Source organism: Artemia sp. Qi Xiang Cuo, chromosome 7, assembly GCF_049724085.1.
Source record: "Artemia sp. Qi Xiang Cuo chromosome 7, ASM4972408v1, whole genome shotgun sequence".
In the NCBI taxonomy this organism is placed as follows: domain Eukaryota; kingdom Metazoa; phylum Arthropoda; class Branchiopoda; order Anostraca; family Artemiidae; genus Artemia; species Artemia sp. Qi Xiang Cuo.
In genome coordinates, this window is record NC_142800.1 from 64831512 (window position 1) to 64851325 (window position 19814).

General features: G+C 36.6%; 1 protein-coding gene across 5 annotated transcripts in view; it reads right to left on the bottom strand.

The window, feature by feature from the left end:
• Positions 1-19814, bottom strand: part of DAAM (disheveled-associated activator of morphogenesis-like protein) — a 259934-nt gene that overhangs the window by 50301 nt on the left and 189819 nt on the right. For all 5 annotated transcript variants that reach the window (XM_089092501.1, XM_089092500.1, XM_089092499.1 and 2 more), the window contains one exon: positions 13980-14048. In XM_089092501.1, coding sequence (XP_088948627.1) covers positions 13980-14048 — 69 coding nt within the window. The remainder of the gene's footprint in view (positions 1-13979; positions 14049-19814) is intronic.

The window sequence follows — 19814 nt, forward strand, 5'->3', positions numbered from 1 at the left end:
TTGGTCTTAGTTTCAACGCAGCTAAGTCTAAGATTGTTATTTCTAATTGGAAAGATTCGACTGATTTATCTATTAGACTTGGTGATATTATAGTTAAGCCAGTGTCTTCATTAACTTATTTGGGCCTCCCTATCGGGACTTCCGTGCAAGCTACCCACCTGCAAAAGCGTATTTCGGCATTATATGGTAACATTGTGGAAAACAAACTCCGTTTTAATCGCATGATTCTAGCTAGGTTGTATAACGCAACTGTACAGCCGCATATTCTGTATATTGCACCTTTCTGGAGAATGCTTCAGAAATCTGGAATTAAGCAAATTCGGCCCTACTACTTTCGTTATGCAAAGTATCTGTTGAGACTACCTTTGTGGACGCGTAACTCGTATATTAGCCTTCATAATAAAGTTACAGAACCATGTCAGGCCGTTAGAAAACCGATCGACAATTTTAACGCAAGGCTGTCGCACGACAGCCTTGCGTTAAAGATAGCCTTGTCTGTACTAAAGATACGCCTGAAATCTTCCGCAAAGCTGAATAAGAGACCCGCTCGTTTCAACACACATCTTCTCAAATATCGGACCTTCTTTCTAATATTCCTATAACTCTGTCTAAAGAGGACATCGATAAACTGGTCACAGACTCCTCTAAGATCATCAGCGAAGTAGCGATATCAACCCTAGGAACCAAAAAGGGTGATAAAAAGCCTTGGATAACCAACGAAATTATTTTATTATGTGCTGAGAAACGAAAACACAATAACAGGTCAGACCGAGAGAGAGCAGGGACAGATATAAGCAGTTGAAGCGTGCTGTAGGAAAAGCCACCCGTAGAGCCCATCGCACTTACACTAAAGACAAATGTGAACAGTGTCAGTCTGATTTTAAGAAAGGCGACTCACACTTCATGTATAAGAGAGTTCGTGAGATAACAAGCAAGAAAAGTCTCAGTTCTTGTGCACTGCTACATAAAAACGGCTCCCAGATACAAAGCACAGAAGGTATCCGATCGAGATGGATGGAACATTTTAAGCAAAAACTTAATCCCAATATCCTTTCAAATCCTGCTGTCCTGGACATGTTTCCCGCTACTGTTTTAGACCCCAGCCAACCTCTTCTCCGTTTTGATGTTAAGGATGCCATCCAAGCGCTGAAGACTAACAAGGCCCCTAGCCCAGAAGGAATACAGGCAGAACTGCTGAAAGTCCGGTGTGAACCACTTATAGATCTTCTCCACAAAATTGTATCCGCTGCCTGGCAAGAGGGTCATTTCCCAGCTTCTTGGTGCGAAGCCACAATTGTTCCGCTACACAAGAAGGTGTCAAAGGCAATATGTGATAATTACCGTCTTATTAGCCTAACAAGTCAAACTGCTAAGATCTTCACCCGAATTATACTCCAACGGATCAGAGCCGTGTCATCCTTAGTCATCGAAGAATACTAAGCTGGTTTTCACCCTGGGAGATCGACCGTTGACCAAATTTTCACTGTTTGCCAAATTTTAAAGAAATATCTGGAATTCGGTCTCGACCTTTATCAGCTCTTCATCGATTTTAGGCAAGCATTTGACCTTATTTGGAGAAATGGCCTATTGAATATCCTCCTCCATTACGGAATCCCACGAAACCTAGTAGATCTTATCAAAGATATGTACTCCAAATTTGGGAGTCGCGTCATGACTAGTGAAGGTCTCACTGACAGTTTCCAGACGTCTGCAGGTGTCCTTCAAGGATGCCTCTTGTCTCCAGAGCTGTTTAACCTTTTCCTCACAGCAGTCTTATCCCTGGTGAAAACAATTTCCAGCGCACATATAGGGGATGTTCAGATAGATAAGCTAGCCTACGCCGACGATATCGACGAAATGGCTGAAACACCCGAGGATCTACAAGCCGTTGCTAACGACGTCCTCGAAGCCCACTAGTCCTCTTGGAATGATCATAAATGTATCAAAAACAAAGGCTATGTGCTGCTCACGAAAACCACGGGTTACAGTTAAGCCAGACCTGAAACTTAATGGAGAGAGTATCCAGTGGGTCGACGAGCTCCCTTACCTCGGTAGTCTGATCACCAGCGACAACAGTCTATCAAAAGACATTAAAAGACGTCTCGCCCTTGCGAGTTTCAAAGCCCTTATGCCCAAATGGAGACGCAAGGATTTGTCTCTGCGCCTTAATGCACGACTTTTTGATACCCTGATCATCCCCTTCGTAAACTATTCGTGTGGAACATTGACGCTAAAGGTAAAGGACAGTCGTCGACTCACAGCATTTGAATCTAAGTGCCCCCGCCACATCGGGCCTCCGCCGGGACCATTTACTTTGATAGAGTCTCAAACGTCAAACTTCTCGAGTGCTTTAAAGTACAACAAGCAATTCTCACGAAGATCCAGCTCCAGCAACTTTGATGGCTCGGTCAGGTACAACGGATCGGTCCCGCCTCCTGAAAATTACCTTCGAAGGCCAAATTCACGGTTCTCCTCCTCGTGGTTTTCCCCCAAAAAGGTGGAAGGAAAACTTTGCACCTCACCGCCTCTGGGACCTTCTTCGCCTAGCAGAAGACCGTGAAGCATACAAAAGGCACATCCACGCCAATACGAAGAAAGAGGCCCCAAGACGACCTTCAAGGAAGGATCGGACTTAAGTAAGTAAAGTAAGGAAGTAAGCTGTCGCACGAGTGGTCTTCCCTCCTGCGGCAGTAGTGTCGATGTAGTGCTTTAAGTACTTGTTCTGTATTGTTTTGTTTATGTTTTCTCTTTTTTTTTGGTATTATGTTGTACTCCGTCTTTTTGCTTTTTTGTAGTGACGGATTAGAAAATAAATAAATAAATGCAACATCAAAGAATATTGCTGGAAGCACAGCCAGGGTAGTTAAGATATAGTATAAATTGCCGTCAGAATACACTCTCTTTAGTCTAGAATCTAGACTGTTGGCGAAACGTCATTTTTTTCCCAATTTCCATATTCAAGGCCTTAGACCTGTTTTATAAGAAAGAATCATTCTAATTCATTCCTCAATTTCTATGTTTTATCAGAGAATGCCTCCCAAAGAGGAATAGACAAACTTTTCTTGTTTTATTAAGAAATGATTCATTCACTGCCAAACCAAGTTAAGGACTGATAAGAACTTGCTACAGTATTAAAGTCTTTGCAAGCCCTTAAAGCAGAACGAAAATATTGCTAGCTTATACAGATAGATAACTATTCTAAAAAATTCTAATTTGTAAAAGAAACAACTGCTGCTCTCAAGCACAATAAGCAAACAATTAATACAATATGTTTCAATGAGAGCTTCTGAGCATAACTCAATAATTGCGATTAGCTATTCAACGCTAAAATATACAAAAATCAATGGCGATAACTTGATTGAACATTAAGTTTATCAGAAAATAGTATAGATGGATAGATCGTGTATTTCAAAAGCTCAAGAGCCATATACGCACAAAAATTTATGAAAAATAAAGAAATGACATTTTCAAAGCCTCTGACAGTTTCATTAAGAAAACCTCATTCCAATTCATTCTTCAATTTCTATCTTTTATTTGGGAATGATGTTAACTTTAGTTAACTAACAAGAAATAGACAAACTTGTCTTGCTTTATTGAGGAATGATTCCTTCTCTGTCCAACTAAGTTAAGGAGTAAGTTTTTTGTATCTATTTAAATTAGAAAATGGAGACAGACCGTGATTATCAGTCCCAAATATCCACTTCTTTTTTCGTTGTTTTTTATATTGGTCAAATCCCGTTGGGTTTTGTGTTTTCTACTTTTTTCTTTCTGTCATGTCTAGCCAATTTGGCCTCAAAATCTATCCTTGACAATAGATCCAAGAAAATTCATCGGGAGAAAGAAGGTCATTCTTGTTTGCTCTGTTCCTTTTATATTGAGGAATAATTCTTTTTCAGTCAAATTCAGTTGTTTGAGTTTCAAATAGAATGAAAAAGGTTTAAATCGGTACTCAAAGCCAGCACCGTGTTCTGACAGATGGTAATTGCTCGGAGAACAGTTATTTTTTTTCCTGGGATTTGGGACTTAGGCAATCCATTATAACTTCGAAAGAATATGCTAAGCTAAAGAAAAAGCCATACTTCATCCGGACAAATTCCATCTTGCTTCAATACAGATTTCATCTCACTTGTTCCACATGTGTTGAAATTGGATTTTCCAGTAAGCCAATAATAACAATGTTCAACCCAGATTTGAAATGAATTAATTTTACAAACAAAATTTTCCAAAATGATGTTTTTGAAAGAAAAAATAAAGAATCATACAAAAAGTACAAGCCTTGTAAATGTAGTACAAGCAGAAATACAATCTTAAATGTTAAAAAAAAATCAACTGAAAGTAAGGAGCAACATTAAAACTTAAACGAACAGAAATTATTACGTATATGAGGGCGGTTGATCCTCCTCAACGCCTCGCTATTTACACTAAAGTTCCTTAGTACTTAAAAAACTTCTTATTTTTCTAAAACAAACCTTGTGTTTCAGGAGTTGTTCTTAGAGAATTGGGATAAAATTCAAACTTTAGCGTAAAGAGCGAGGTGTTGAGGAGGTGCAACACCCCTCATATACTTAGTAATTCCTGTTCGTTATAAGTTTTAATGGTGGTCCTTACTTTCAGTTGAATTAAACTTGCGTTTTGTTAAATTTCTGATCGTTTTTTTAAACAACGCCAGGAAATTTGGCTCCACCTCCACGGAAAAATCCCTCCTCCCAAGGAAATAATCTCTAGATAATTCAATCCTGGTGAAAATTTGTCCCGGACAATTGCCCTTAACATCTCCACGCGTAAAATTGAGTCGGCAAACAAAAGGCAAGACATAAGAAGAATTTCGAATAAGAATTCTGGCAAATTTCCCCAGAAAAATTCACCCTCTGCAAACTTCCCTCCGTCATGGAAAAATGCCCGTGGAAAATCCCCCCAGCAGATAATTCGCCCTCCCCCCTGAAAAATGTATGCATACTTCCCAATAACAAATACAATACGTAAACAATGAGCGAATTTTATAACTGAAAGACCTTTCCCCAGGGCTGTGGGGGTTCAAGATATCTCCAAAGGCATACTTATTCTGCCTTTCAACCACGCTGAACAAAACGGCTATCTCAAAATTTGATCAAACAATTTTGAGAAAAAAGGGGTGTGGGAGGGGGTCTAGCTGCCCTCCAATCTTTCTGGTCACTGAGAAAGGTACTAGAAATTTTAATTAAAGTGAAAATGAGCCCTCTCCCGATATTCTAGGACCACTGGGTCGATACGATCACCACTAAAAAAAAAACATTAACAAATAAATACACATCTGTGATCTTTCTTGTCCAAAAAAAATATAAAATTCCACGGTTTTGCAGATAGGAGCTTGAAACCCTTACAGTGAGGTTCTCTGATACGCTGAATCTGATTGTATCATTTTCGTTAAAATTCTATTTCTTTTAGGGGGTGTTTCTTCGTTTTTTGAAAATAAGGCAAATTTTCTCAGGCTCGTAGCCTTTGAAGAGTAAGACTGAAGTTGATGAAACTTATATGTTTGAAATTGGCAACAGAAGTCGATTCTTTCGATATATCTTTTGGTACCAAAATTCCGTTTTTTTAAAGTTTCGGTTACTATTGAGCTGGGTCACTCCTTACTTACGGTTCATTACGACGAACTGTTTGATTTTGATACCAATAGATACATCAGAAGAATCAGATTTTTATGCTGATTTCGTATATATAAGTTTCCTCAACCTTAGTCTTACCCATCAAAAGCTACGAGCCTGAGAATATTTGCCTTATTTTTGAAAAAGAGGAAAACACGCCGTACAAGTCGTAGAATCTTAATGAAAATCACACCATCAGATTCAGTGTATTAGAGAACTCCACTCTGGAGGTTTCAACCTCCACAGTGTTTTTTTTTTCAGAAGAAAGATCACATCACGGATGCGTGTTTTTTTTTGTTTTGTTTTTTTCGTCTTCCCAGGGGTGATCATATAGACCCAATGGTCCTAGAATATCGCGAAAGGGCTCATTCGAACGAAAAGTGAAAAGCTCTAGTGTCCTTTTTAAGTGACCAGAAAACTAGGCCCCCTCCCACGCTCATTTTTTCCCAAAGCCACCCGATCAAATTTTTGAGATAGCAATTTGGTTCAGCAGAGTTGTAAAAATCTAATAACTATGTCCTTGAGGATGACTTAATCCCCCACAGTCCCCGGGGGAAGGCTTGCAAGTTGTGAACTTTGCCCATTCTAGTAGTGATGGGCCTCTACGGCCGGAACTTACAGCCTGAGGCTCTAAGGAATATACCCTAAGCCTCATTGCATATACCCTAAACCTCATTTGCATACTTACCTGAGCACATATTCAGGTCATCACAATTATATGAATAAATTTTTATTTGGGTTGAATCAAACTGGTCCTATGACACGCGCTTGGGTAAAGTAAATAGGACGCATTTTATAATACGAACAAAATTTTAATGAATCAAAAAGCGACAAATCAACTACCCCTATTTGCTTATGACAGGCGCTTGGGTAAAGTAAACCAGCAAACATGTGTCACCAATGAATCAATTGCTATGACATTTTTTAGAGGGAACTTATGGTCATCCATGTCCCAACCTCCAAGGGGCCCCCAATACCCCCCCCCCCAAGTTTTTGCCCCCCTTTTTATGGACTTAGAATTTTTTGAGACTTAAATGTTTTTTGGGGGACTTATAATTTTTGGGGCTCAGAATTTTTGGACTTCGAATTTTTTTGGGAGAATTGTTTTGGACTGCATTCAAGTTAGGTTCATTTAGATTCACTTAGCGTGGGGGGCCACGCTAAGTGAACCTAAATAACCTGAATTGAATGCAGTTATTTGAAAAATGGTGCAATTGTAGGTTAGCTGCAGGTACCCGGGTGCTTGTGTTTGTGAACATATGTTCTCTCTCTGTGCGCTTGCGTCTGAGAGATTGTTTGTGCGTCTTTCTCTGTACCAGTGTGTCTGAGCTGGTGTTTGCCTGTCTCTGTGTCTGTCTTTATGTGTTTGAGAATCTAACTCTATGTGTTTGTAACGTCTCTCTCTCTCTCTCTCTCTCTCTTTCTCTCTCTCTGTTCCTATGTGTCTGAGCGGGTGCTTGCTTGTTTCCGTGTCTGTCTTTGTGTTTTTGAGTGTTTGGATCTGCGTGTTTCTATGTGTTTTTGTCTGTCTCACTCTCTGTGCCTGTGTGTCTGAGCCGGTGTTTGCTTGTTTCTCTTTGTGTGTTTGTGTGTTTTTGTTTCTCTCTCTCTTTCTCTCTCTGTCTCTAGGTCTGAGTGGTTGTTTTTTGTCTCTCTTTCTTTCTGTACCTGTGTGTTTGAATGGGCGTGTGCTTGTCTCTATGTCTGTCTTCGTGTGTTTGTGTGCCTGACTCTGGGTATTTGTAGGTGTTATTTATCTCTCGCTCTCTCTCTCTCTCTCTCTCTCTCTCGATGTGTGTCTACGTGCCAGAGCGGCTGTTTTCTTATCTCTCTCTCTCTCTCTCTCTCTCTCTCTCTCTCTCTCTCTCTCTCTCTCTCTCTCTCTCTCTCTCTCTCTCTCTCTCTCTCTCTCTCTCTCTCTCTCTCTCTCTCTCTCTCTCTCTCTCTCTCTCTCTTTCTCGATGTGTGTCTACGTGCCAGAGCGGCTGTTTTCTTATCTCTCTCTCTCTCTCTCTCTCTCTCTCTCTCTCTCTCTCTCTCTCTCTCTCTCTCTCTCTCTCTCTCTCTCTCTCTCTCTCTCTCTCTCTCTCTCTCTCTCTCTCTCTCTCTCTCTCTCTCTCTCTCTCTCTCTCTCTCTCTCTCTCTCTCTCTCTCTCTCTCTCTCTCTCTCTCTCTCTCTCTCTCTCTCTCTCTCTCTCACTCTCTATCTATCTCTATCTATCTCTCTCTATCTCTATCTATCTCTCTCTCTCTCTCTCTCATTCTCACTCTCACTCTCAATGTCACTCTCACTCTCTCTGTGCCTATCTGTCTCAGCGGGTGTTTGCTTATCCCCGTGTCTGTCTTTGTGTGTTTGTGTGTCTGAATCTGTGTCTTTGTATATGTTTTTGTCTCTCTCACTCTCTATGTCTGTTTAATGAGCGGGTGCTTGTTTGTTTCTCTTTGTGTTTTTGCTTGTCTCTGTGTGTTGATTTTGATAATACCAAGCAAGATTTCAATAATTCAATAGAGGATTCTCGTTATATCGGGCGAAATTTTGATAATGTAGTGCAAGATGTTTGATAATATCAGACAAGATTTTGATAATATCATACAAGATTTGGAAACAAGTGGCTGAAATTTTTATCAATATCACAACCTATTATCATATGACACCCTTCCAAACAAAAACTACTTGACAAAACCAATTGCTATTAACCTGTCAAATTTACGTAGAAATCATTTCAAATTGCCTGTCACCGTCTTTACCAACATATCATGTCTAATTCTAATATGAACATGTTAAAAAAACCTTCAATTTTCAAAATCAATGACGGTTTATAAGGGTACATTCCTTGATTCAACCTTGTTTTTAACATATGACATCAAACATTTCCTTAAAACAAGCCAATTGCAAGACAAATCCTTGATTTAAGTCTGCAATTTTTCTCAATTTTGTACTAATTTAATAACCTATTGTCCTATGGCCCCCTTCCAAAATATCCACTTGACAAAACCATTTGCTAATAACCTGTCAAATTTACGTAGACATTATTTAAATTGTCTATGACAACCTCATTATCACCATATCATGTCCAATTCTAATATCAACCTGTTAAAAATCCCTATTATATCACCAAAATGCAAAGGAATATTTTTATTGAAACAATGTTACATACAATATTATACAATATTAATAACATTGAACAACTTTGGACATTTTAAATCTGTTCCAAATAATAATTCATCATCTTCTCTCTTGAGAGTATAGCTATTCTCTTCTCTTAGTTTGTAACCAGTAGAATAATCATTAATGCATTTTTAAATCATACACAACTTTTACTGTGGTGTCGCCTATAGGCTCAATATACGTTTTGACATAGGTATTACTGGTTTAATTGACTATATCTGTTGGTATACGATCAATGGTACTGATAAGATTCACATGAGCTTTGTTTTTCTTCGATTCGTCTTTACATTCCTTAGTGATAAAATCTTCCAATGCCCTTTTTTATTTTGATTTCGATTTCACTGTCTATTACTACATTAATTTTATACAGGTAACAGTTCTGTATGTAAACAAGATATGGTTTATGATATTGGTGCAGCTGTAGGCCTTTCTTTTCTCCTTTGCTTTCATTTGAGTGCTAGAACCAGAACGGTGATGATAGGATCTAAAAACAGGTAACGTGTTACCACAAGCACGAGCAAGAAGTTTCCCCTAATCATCGACTATTATTTTTATGCTTGCATTCTCTTTGACTGCTATCATATCTGGAAATGTTAATCTCGTATATCCACCATCAGCAGTGTTGAATTTTTTCGGTATTACAAAGGAATCTAATCTCTCACTTTCATGACCATGCACGCATACGTTTCCGATAGTGTTACCACTAGTACTTGTTTCATAGTTCAAATATTTGTCTTTGTCAGTATTCAACGCAACGATAACTTTATCATGTGCACGCACTTTCTTGAAATATATCATCTTCCCTTTTTTTAAAAATAAGATCCAAGTGTTTATGGTTCCAATGTACAAAAATACTGATTGAAAAAATACAATAAACTAGGTAGTGTCGATGACGAATCGTAGAGTACCACGGGAGCAGCCGCATAAAAAACAATCCAAAAAAACATGTTCACCAGTCCAAACATTTTTCCAAAATTCCAAAAATTCTGAGCCCAAGAAATTCTAAGTCCCAAAAATTCTAAGCCCGAAAAAATCTAAGTCCCAAAATTTCTGTCCAAATATTCTGAGTTCAAAAAGGGGGGAGCAAAAAGTTGGAGGAGGGGTATTGGGGCCCCTGACCATAAGTTCCCTCTAAAAAGACCATAGCAATTGATTCATTGGTGACATAAGTTCGCTGGTTTACTTTACCCAAGTGCATGTCATAAGAAAAAAGAGGTAGCATATTTCTCGCTTGTTGGTTTATTGAAATTCGGTTCGTATTATACAATGCGTCTTATTTACTTTACCCAAACGCGTGTCATAAGAAAGTTTCATTCAACCCAAATAAAAAAATTATTCATATAATTGTCATAGCCGGAATATTTGCTCATGTAAGTATGCAAATGAGGTTTAGGTTATATTCTTTAGAGCCTGAGGCTTTAAGTTCCGGTTGTAGAGGCCCATCACTACTCATTATTTATATATAGAATTGGTTATTGGGAAGTATACAGACATTTTCAGGGGGATTTTTACTGGTGGCGGGGGGTTCGGAGGAGAAGGTTACGTGGGAGGATCTTTCAATGTAGGAATTTGTCATGGGGAAGGGAATTTTCCATGAAGGGGGTGCGGGATTTCCCAGTGTTATTAAAAAAAATGATCAGAAATTAAATATAAAAAAAGAGGTTTTTCAACTGAAAGTAAGGAGTTGTTAGTGACATCTTTCAGTTTGGTTGTTGAGGACTGATCAAAAAGCAGAATGTTTGGCAATAAGTCGTCCTTCATCCGTAAAATGTGGCCTATGTGTGTTCACCTTTCTTTCATTATAACCCTAGGAAGGGTGGTTAAACTGATTTTTTGCACAGCTTATCGTTTGATATATGGTCAGTCAACCAAGTACCTAAGACTACCCTTAGACAATTCCTCTCGAAAAAAACTTGAAGATTTTCCACAGTTTTTCGAAACACCCACATTTCAGAGCCATGCTTGATCATTGTCATTACCAGGGCTTCCAATATTATAATTATGATCTTGCACCTTGGTGTGCAAAAACATCCTACACCTTGGCTATTCTAGTTTTTAAATTTCCCCTGCATCCATTATCTTTACAAATAATTTAACGCAAGTGAAGCTATCCACTTGATCGTTTTCCATCATTACTTAACATCACCTCTTCACGTTAATTTACTCCTCGAATAAGTAACCTAGTAGTCTTAACATTAGTTTTTCAACCTTTTCTTGCACCCTTACCTCTCAAAACTTCCGAAAATTCAGACATTTTGCTAGAATTGGTATCTGGAATACTGAAATCACCTGCAATAATCTAAGTCTAGGAAAGTTTTACCCACACATTTGAACCCATGTTCTCACATAGCTCTTGCTGTATTCCTTAGGACCCATCAAAATAACCGATATGAAAGGCGACAGGGCACAACCTTGTTTAGCTCGTAATTCCACATCAAACCCAGTTCTATTATGTTCGTAATAACGTTAACGCACTTATCTGGAATACCCTAGAAGGACAGGACCTTCACCAAAGCTTTTCAATCATCTGCATAAAATGCCTGTTCATATTCGACAGAACAGAAGAATAAAGGGATACGATGATTCACACTTCTCAATTATTGTGCTAAGAGTGGAAATTCGGTCGACGCATCCTCTTCTCTTCCTTAAACCACCCTGTTCTTCCACAGCTTTATCTGCACTGTCTCTTAGTCCAATAAACTTTATCATTTTATTTAATTCCTAGATAAATAAAGCTAATTCCCTGTCCCCAGACTCACTAATATCTTCTTAATTATTGATATCAAGGGGTTTTAAGTTTTCCTAGAATCATAATTAAAATCTTAAGTAATTTATCTCTAATTTTGCAACCACAATATTTCAGATATCGAACAGTTCGTGGTAACGAACTGTAAGTAAGGAGCGACCCGGCTCAATGGTAACCAAAACTAAAAAAAAAAGGAATTTTGGTACCAATAGATACATCAAAAGAATCAGATTTTAATTTTGATTTCAAATATATAAGTTTCATCAAGTTTAATCTTATCCATCAAAAGTTACGCGCCCGAGAAAATTTGGCTGATTTTCGAAAAAAGGGGGAAAGACCCCCTAAAAGTTATAGAACCTTAATGAAATTCACACCATCATAGTCAGCGTATTAGAGAATCCTAATTCAGAGGTTTCAAGTTCCTATTTAAAAAAATATGGAATTTTGCATTTTTTGCCAGAAGAAAGATCACGGGTGCGGGGGGCTTTGGTTTTTTTTTTTCCCAAGGGTAATCGTATTGACCCAGTGGTCCTAGAATATCGTAAGAGGGCTCATTGGAACGGAAATTAAAAGTTCTAGTGCCCTTTTAAAGTGACAAAAAAAATGGAGGGCAACTAGGCCCCTTCCCACGCTCATTTTTTTCTCAAAGTCACCCAATTAAAATTTTTAGATAGCCATTTTGTTCAGCATAGTCGAAAATCTAATAAATATAAATATGTCTTTTGAGGATGACTTGATCCCCCACAGTTCCCAGGGGAAGGGCTGCAAGTTATGAACTTTGCCCATTGCTTACATATTGTATTGGTTATTGGAAAGTATACAGACATTTTCAGGAAGAATTTTTTTCGGGTGGGGGGGGGTTGGAGGAGCGGGCTACTCGGGAGAATCTGTTCGTGGTGGATGTTTCTTTGGGGTAAGGGACATTTTTATGAAGGGGCGCCGGATTTCCAACCACTATTTAAAAAATGACCAGAAATTAAATTAAAAAAAAAACAAGTTTTTTCAACTGAAAGTAAGAAGCAATATTAGAACTTAAAATGAACAGAAATTATTACGTATATGAGGGTGTTCTCCCCCAAGTCAATACCTCGCTCTTTACGCTACAGTTTTGTTTTTTTTTTTTAGTGCTTTCAAAAGAGATATCTATTATAATTAAACGGCCTTTGTGATTCTGGGGTTAGTGAATTAAATTTTTTTTTAATTTTTAACGTAAAGTGCGTGGTATTGACTAAGGGGAGAACCCCATCATATACGTAATAACATATACGTAATAAAAAAAAAACAATAAAAAAAAACAAGCGATACGGCTCAATAGTAATCGAAAGTTTTAAAAACGGAACTTTGATTTCAATAAATGTATCAAAAGAATGGGCTTATAATGCTGATTCTAAATATATGAATTTTATTAAGTTTAGTATTACTCATCGAAGGCTACGAGCCTAAGAAAATTTACCTGATTTTTAAAGAGGGGGGGGGAAACATCCCCTAAAAGTGAAAAAACTTGAATGAAAATCACACCGTCAGATTCAGCGTATCAGAAAACCCTATAACATAGGTTTCAAGCTCATATCTGCAAAAATCTACAACTTTGTAGATTTAGAGACAGCCAATTTAGAGACAGCCATTTAGCAAAAGAAAAGTAAAATTTTTATGCAAATTTTGTTTACTTATTCAATGACGGCGAGCCAAAATAAAAGCTGCATTAACTAAAAAACGATCAGAAATTAAATAAAAAAAAAACAAGTTTTTTAACCAGTTTTATTTTTAATCCAGCTGCTCTATTTGTTTTTATTTTTACCATTATTATTTTTTTTATGCGCTTTACCAAGAAGGCGAAACCAGAGAGAAACAGGGGTAGTGCCAGTAAAATGTCATGTTATTGAAAAACTTTTGTTCTTTTTACTGACTTCAGTTTTCACACAGGAGATCAACTGATCAGGCTAAATTTAACTTCTCAATATCTTCACTGCCTTAGAATTTCACGCAAAAGTTTATAAGACTTTATTATTAATTTACCAAAATACGTTTCAGATGTAAAACAACGAAATCAAAGCATGCTTTTAACATATAATGTATATATATATATATATATATATATATATATATATATATATATATATATATATATATATATATATATATATATATATATATATATATATATATATATATATATATATATATATATACATATATATATATATATATATATAAATGCTTCGAAGACTACGCATTTGTCAAGCTGGATGTGGAATATCTATGACACGCATGTTGAGCCCCTTGCGCCCCGACACATTGAAGGTACGGCACAGACGAATATCCAAAAGTAGGGACAGCTAAATAAAGTCAATGTACATGTCGAACAGAGTGTGCATAGTCCGTTAGGAAGTATCACTGAATAAAGGTCACTTTTTTCTAATTAGTAAAAGTTTCTTACCCCCGATATTGCTTGAACTCTTTCTATGTATTGCTCAGGATGGATCGTTTCATTATCCCTGTCCAACTCCTGAAAAACAAGAAAAAAAAATTCTGATTCATGATATTATACAGTAACCTTTCCTGGTATGAACCAGGGCTAGACTCCCTGGGATATTTCCTAAGTTCCTAGGGTTTCAGTCCTGAGCTTGGCTTTTCCTAAAACGTACATTAAAATAAGAACTACATTCATATCAAATAGATTATCATTATTTATCATCTAGAAATTATTTTTTAAACGTTGGTGTTTTTGCAAATGAGTCTTGGGATATTGTTATACTCTCAGTGCAGCTACGGGCGGATCCGGGGGGGGGGGTTGTTAGGGTCATCTCCTACCCACTCCAGAGAGTTGAAAGTTACAATAGTTACAGGGATAGAGGCATAAAAAATACCAATTGGGAAGCCCGAGATTTTCTGATGTCCGCCAAATATTAGTTCTATGTCTGCTCCTGGTGACCGCCTCAGTATAAACATTGAGCTGGCTTTTTATTTCAATGTAGCCTACTAGTAATTTTAGCTCTTAAGTGGTCTATTTTGATGCAAGAGGAGAGGGGAGAGGGTTATATGTATATATCATATAGGGACATATTTTACTACTACGTCATAAAATTAAGCACTTTGAAACAAAGGAAATAAATAATGGGACTTTGCCCTATTCAGTTTATAGACCCGAAGATTTAAATTTCCCTTACAGCATTCTTACATAAACGTCGTCTGGGAAAATAAAAAAAAAAGACAATATCGGGAAAGAATCAGTTTAATAGTTTTAAATAACATAGATTTTCTTCATTACAATAAACACAATAGCATCACCGTAGCAATTTATCCGTCCAAAGGCAAGGTTTTATCTAGCTCGTAGCTCCATGACAACAGAGACGGAGAGCTCACTAAAGCAGCTAAGTAAAATGCTGCTATCCATCTCAACTGTTAGAACCTCCTGGCTTGGATGGTATTGTCAATGCAGCTGTGGCAGCTAAGTTTTAAGGGCAATTGAGTTTTTAGACGAATAAACTGGCTGTTGGTACCTCTGTCAACGATCGACAACGATTCTCAATTAAAGTGGTGTCCTTATTTCTTGAAGCAACAAATGGCGAATAATTTCTCTCAGGATGACTGCCGTTTCTTGTTTTCCTCCTAGCTTTCCTATTTTGAAGTGTTAGTAGATGATGTTCAGGCTTATTTCTTCCGTTTTTTACAATTGGTAACAATTCATCTTAAGATATGATTGAACCATTTTAGTCTAGTTTAGGCGTTTGGAACTTAGCTTAGTTAGTTACGTTCCAAGCTATAGTTGGGTGGTTTGTATGTTGTTCCTGACCTTTCTAGGGTTTAAATTCCAGACCCTTATTTAACCTATTAAACCATACGTGTCCATCGTTTCAAATTTTAGGGCAGCGGCTCAGGTAAGTTTTTTTGCGAATGAAGGGAGGTCATGTCACAGCACAGGGCATTTATACGCTATTGTTTAACTTTAAGGGGGAGGCTTCAAGAGTAGAGAGACCACCCCATGCTTGTTGTACAGGTATAATAATACAGGTATCTGTGGTTTAATGGTGATTTAAGCTTGGAGCATTCTCAATGTTGTAGTCATGAGTTGAATTTCAGTTATTCCTCGCGTTGAAATGGAATATTCTTACTATTAATACCTGCGAGTCGTGGAGTAAATGAATGGAAAATATATCAATTATTAGTATTACAAAAAAGAAATCTGTATGCCTTTCATCGACAGACTGTGGCCAAGCCTACTTCAGGAGATAAGTTTATGTCTTCGGTTATTGCCCCATGGGAAAACTCAAATCTGGTGGTTATTCTTAATTGTTTTAATTCCCATCGATTACGATTTCTCGTGATTCTTTCATTCACTTTCTCCCAATATTATCTGCATAATTAACTAAATGTTTGTAAACTTTAAATTTGAGTTTGACAGTGAAAGGTACGAGGGCTTTTAGAAAGTAACTTGCATTCCGGCATGAAAAAGAACGAAGTGAAGAAACATTCTTTAATTTAAAGGCACGTTTGAAAGACTCAATGTTACACTGATAATTATTTGTACTTTTGTACAAATTGAGGCACATACCGCAATGATGCACCTATTTTTGCATCTGATTTTGCTAACTTTTTTAAATTCTTAGTGGGAAAAAGGGTTTTACATAATTTGTGTACAAAGGCTTTCTAAGAAACCAAGAAAAAATTTGCAAACGTCAGACAAAAGGGCTACGCGAGCTTTTCTTGGAACAGGGTAGGGGTGCTATAGCTTGCTGGATATCTCTTCCATGGGAGAACACTCGTTCATAAAAAAATATCCTGTTAACACTCCTCCCTTCCAGCTCAAATCTAAGCAAAGGGACTGAAGCAAAGGGGCTGAAGCGTTCCCTGAAGTCACAGGTAATATAGTCTTATGAAAAGGATAAGCATTGCCAAATAAGTCACCCGGCGCAGTTTCGACTACACTGACTTATAAAAGCACATTTAGGCAAACTTTGACATTATTCCTTTCTTCTCAATAAATTTATTAAAAGAACTGTAGCCTACAGACAATAAAATGCTACTTTAATTGTTACTACTTTGAGTGCTACTCATGAATGAATTCTACTCAGTTATTATTAGTTCTCCAATGCATTAATTTAAACAAAAATATTCCGAAAGAATCTTGTCGAGGGGTCACCCTCTCTCAGAAATCGTGTACACCCGGTGACGCTTATCAAACGTGGCGTAGCTGTGCCAAGCATTTGGGGGCGTGTCAACCGTTTTTGGGACTTTCCCAAGCCTGGTGGAACTATGCGCACACGTGGCGTTCCGATATTTACACTAGAAGACATGAAGTCAGCACTCCGTCGTACCTTTACCAGCAAAAAAATCAAGGTTGCAGCAATAGCTACAGCTTTGTAATTATTCACATCTCCATTGAATTTATCGTATTTGAACACTCTTAATTGCGGATTTGCCGGAATTGGCATTCCTGAAGCCTAAAACCGTCCAAAATCGGAATTTACGAGGAGGCAAGTAAAGTTTCTATTTTTTTTTTCGCAGGACATCGGAAGCGGATTGATACACTTAATTATTAGACTTGGTAAGTGTAAAAATCTCGATGAGATAGCTTTCATCCTTTGACCCCTAAGCTTAGGGAGAACAATATCATGCCAATTAGTGACACCACTATAATAAATATTCAATTTATTGAAGCTTCGTTTTTAATTTCCCCTGATTCTTCTAGTAATATATATATATATATATATATATATATATATATATATATATATATATATATATATATATATATATATATATATATATATATATATATATATATATATATTGTGTGTGTGTTTTTTTTTTTTTTTTTTTGTGTGTGTATATATATATATATATATATATATATATATATATATATATATATATATATATATATATATATATATATATATATATATATATATATATATATATATATATATATATATATATATATATATATATATATATATATATATATATATATATATATATATATATATATATATATATATATATATATATATATATATATATATATATATATATATATATATATATATATATATATATATATATATATATATATATGTATATATATATATATATATATATATATATATATATATATATATATATATATATATATATAGAAAAATTAATGAAAAAATAATGATAATTCAACGTTTAATACTAAAACCTAGAATAAAGTTTGCCGATTATCAGAAGCTGGTTTTTTATACTCAGACTTTGTGAATTGGAATAAAAATTTTGGAGGCAAAACCAAAAATACTCAGAATTGAAAATAAATGGGATCTGCCTCAAGGGGGAGGTTCAGAGGCCCTTCATTCCCCCATTTCTAAGGACAGGGGGGAGGGGGGGTCAATTTTGGAGGAAAAACAAAAAATAATCAGAATCAAAAATAAAGGGGATCTGCCTCAAGGGGAAGACTGAATGGCCCTTCATCCTCCCATTACTGAGGGCAGGGGAGGAGGGGGGGGGTCAATTTTGGAGGGAAAACCAAAAATACTCAGAATCGAAAATGAATGGGATCTGCCTCAAGGGGCAAGGCTCAGAGACCCTTCGTTCCCCCATTTCTGAGGGCAGGAGAGGGGGGGGGTCAATTTTGGAGAGAAAACCAAAAATACTCAGAATCGAAAATAAATGGGATCTGCCTCAAGGACAAGGCTCAGAGGCCCTTCGTTCCCCCATTTCTGTGGGCGGGGGAGGGGGGGGGTCAATTTTGGAAGGAAAACCAAAAATACTCAGAATCGAAAATAAACGGGATCTGCCTCAAGGGCAAGGCTGAGAGGCCCCTCCTTCCCCTTCAGAAAAAGTTTTAACAAGAAATATCTGAAAAGTATTTTTTTTGGGGGGTGGGGGCGATGACAGAGGGAGTGCTGTACTCTGGCATGAATTGCTTTCGAAAACCCGGATGAATTAGTTGAAATAAAGTTTTAACAAAAAATGTCTGAAAAGTATTTTTTTTTGGGGGGGGGGGGTGGGGGGCGATGACAGAGTGGATGTCTTAGACTAGTTATAGTGCTGTACTCTGGCATGAATTGCTTTCGAAAACTCGGATGAATTAGTTGAAATAAAGTTTTAACAAAAAATGTCTGAAAAGTATTTTTTTGGGGGGTGGGGGTTATGACAGAGGGGATGTCTTAGACTAGTTATAGTGCTGTACTCTGGCATGAATTGCTTTCGAAAACCCGGATGAATTAGTTGAAAATAAAGTTTTAACAAGAAATGTCTGAAAAGTATTTTTTGGGGGGGATGAGGGCGATGACAGAGTGGATGTCTTAGACTAGTTATAGTGCTGTTCTGTGGTACGAATTGCTTGTGAAAAACCCGGATGAATTAGTTGAAATTAAAGTTTTAACAAGAAATGTCTGAAAAGTGTTTTTTTGGGGGATGGGACGATGACAGAGTGGATGTCTTAGACTAGTGATAGTGCTGTACTGTGATAAGAATTGCTTTCGAAAACCCGGATGAATTAGTTGAAAATAAAGTTTTAACATGAAATGTCTGAAAATTTTTTTTTTTTTTAAACAAAATTGGCTTAAATAAAAGCGTAAATCTTAAAATCACAAATCAAGGTAAGTAAATAATTTTTTTTTTTTTTTTTTTTTTTGTTAAACACTATTGGATTAAAAAAAAGCGGAACTTTTAAAATCACAACAACTAACGGTCAGTAAATAATTCCTTTGTTGTTTTTTTTTGTTAAACACGAGCTATTGTAGAAAATAATTTCAAAGTACCAAGTCACATGATAGTTTCGCTTTTGTAGAAAATAATTTCAAAGTACCAAGTGACATGATAGTTACTCTTTTGTAGAAAATAATATCAAAGTATCATGTCACATGATAGTTACACTATTGTAGAAAATAATTTCAAAGTACCAAGTCACATGATAGTTACGCTATTGTAGAAAATAATTTCAAAGTACCAAGTCACGTGATAGTTACGCTATTGTTGAAAATAATTTCAAAGTATCAAGTCACATGATAGTTACGCTATTGTAGAAAATAATTTCAAAGTACCATGTCACATGATAGTTATGCTATTGTAGAAAATAATTTCAAAGTACCAAGTCACATGATAGTTACGCTATTATAGAAAATAATTTCAAAGTACCAAGTCACATGATAGTTACGCTTTTGTAGAAAATTATTTCAAAGTACCAAGTCACAAGATAGTTACGCTATTGTAGAAAATAATTTCAAAGTACCAAGTCACATGATAGTTACGCTATTGTAGAAAATAATTTAAAAGTACCAAGTCA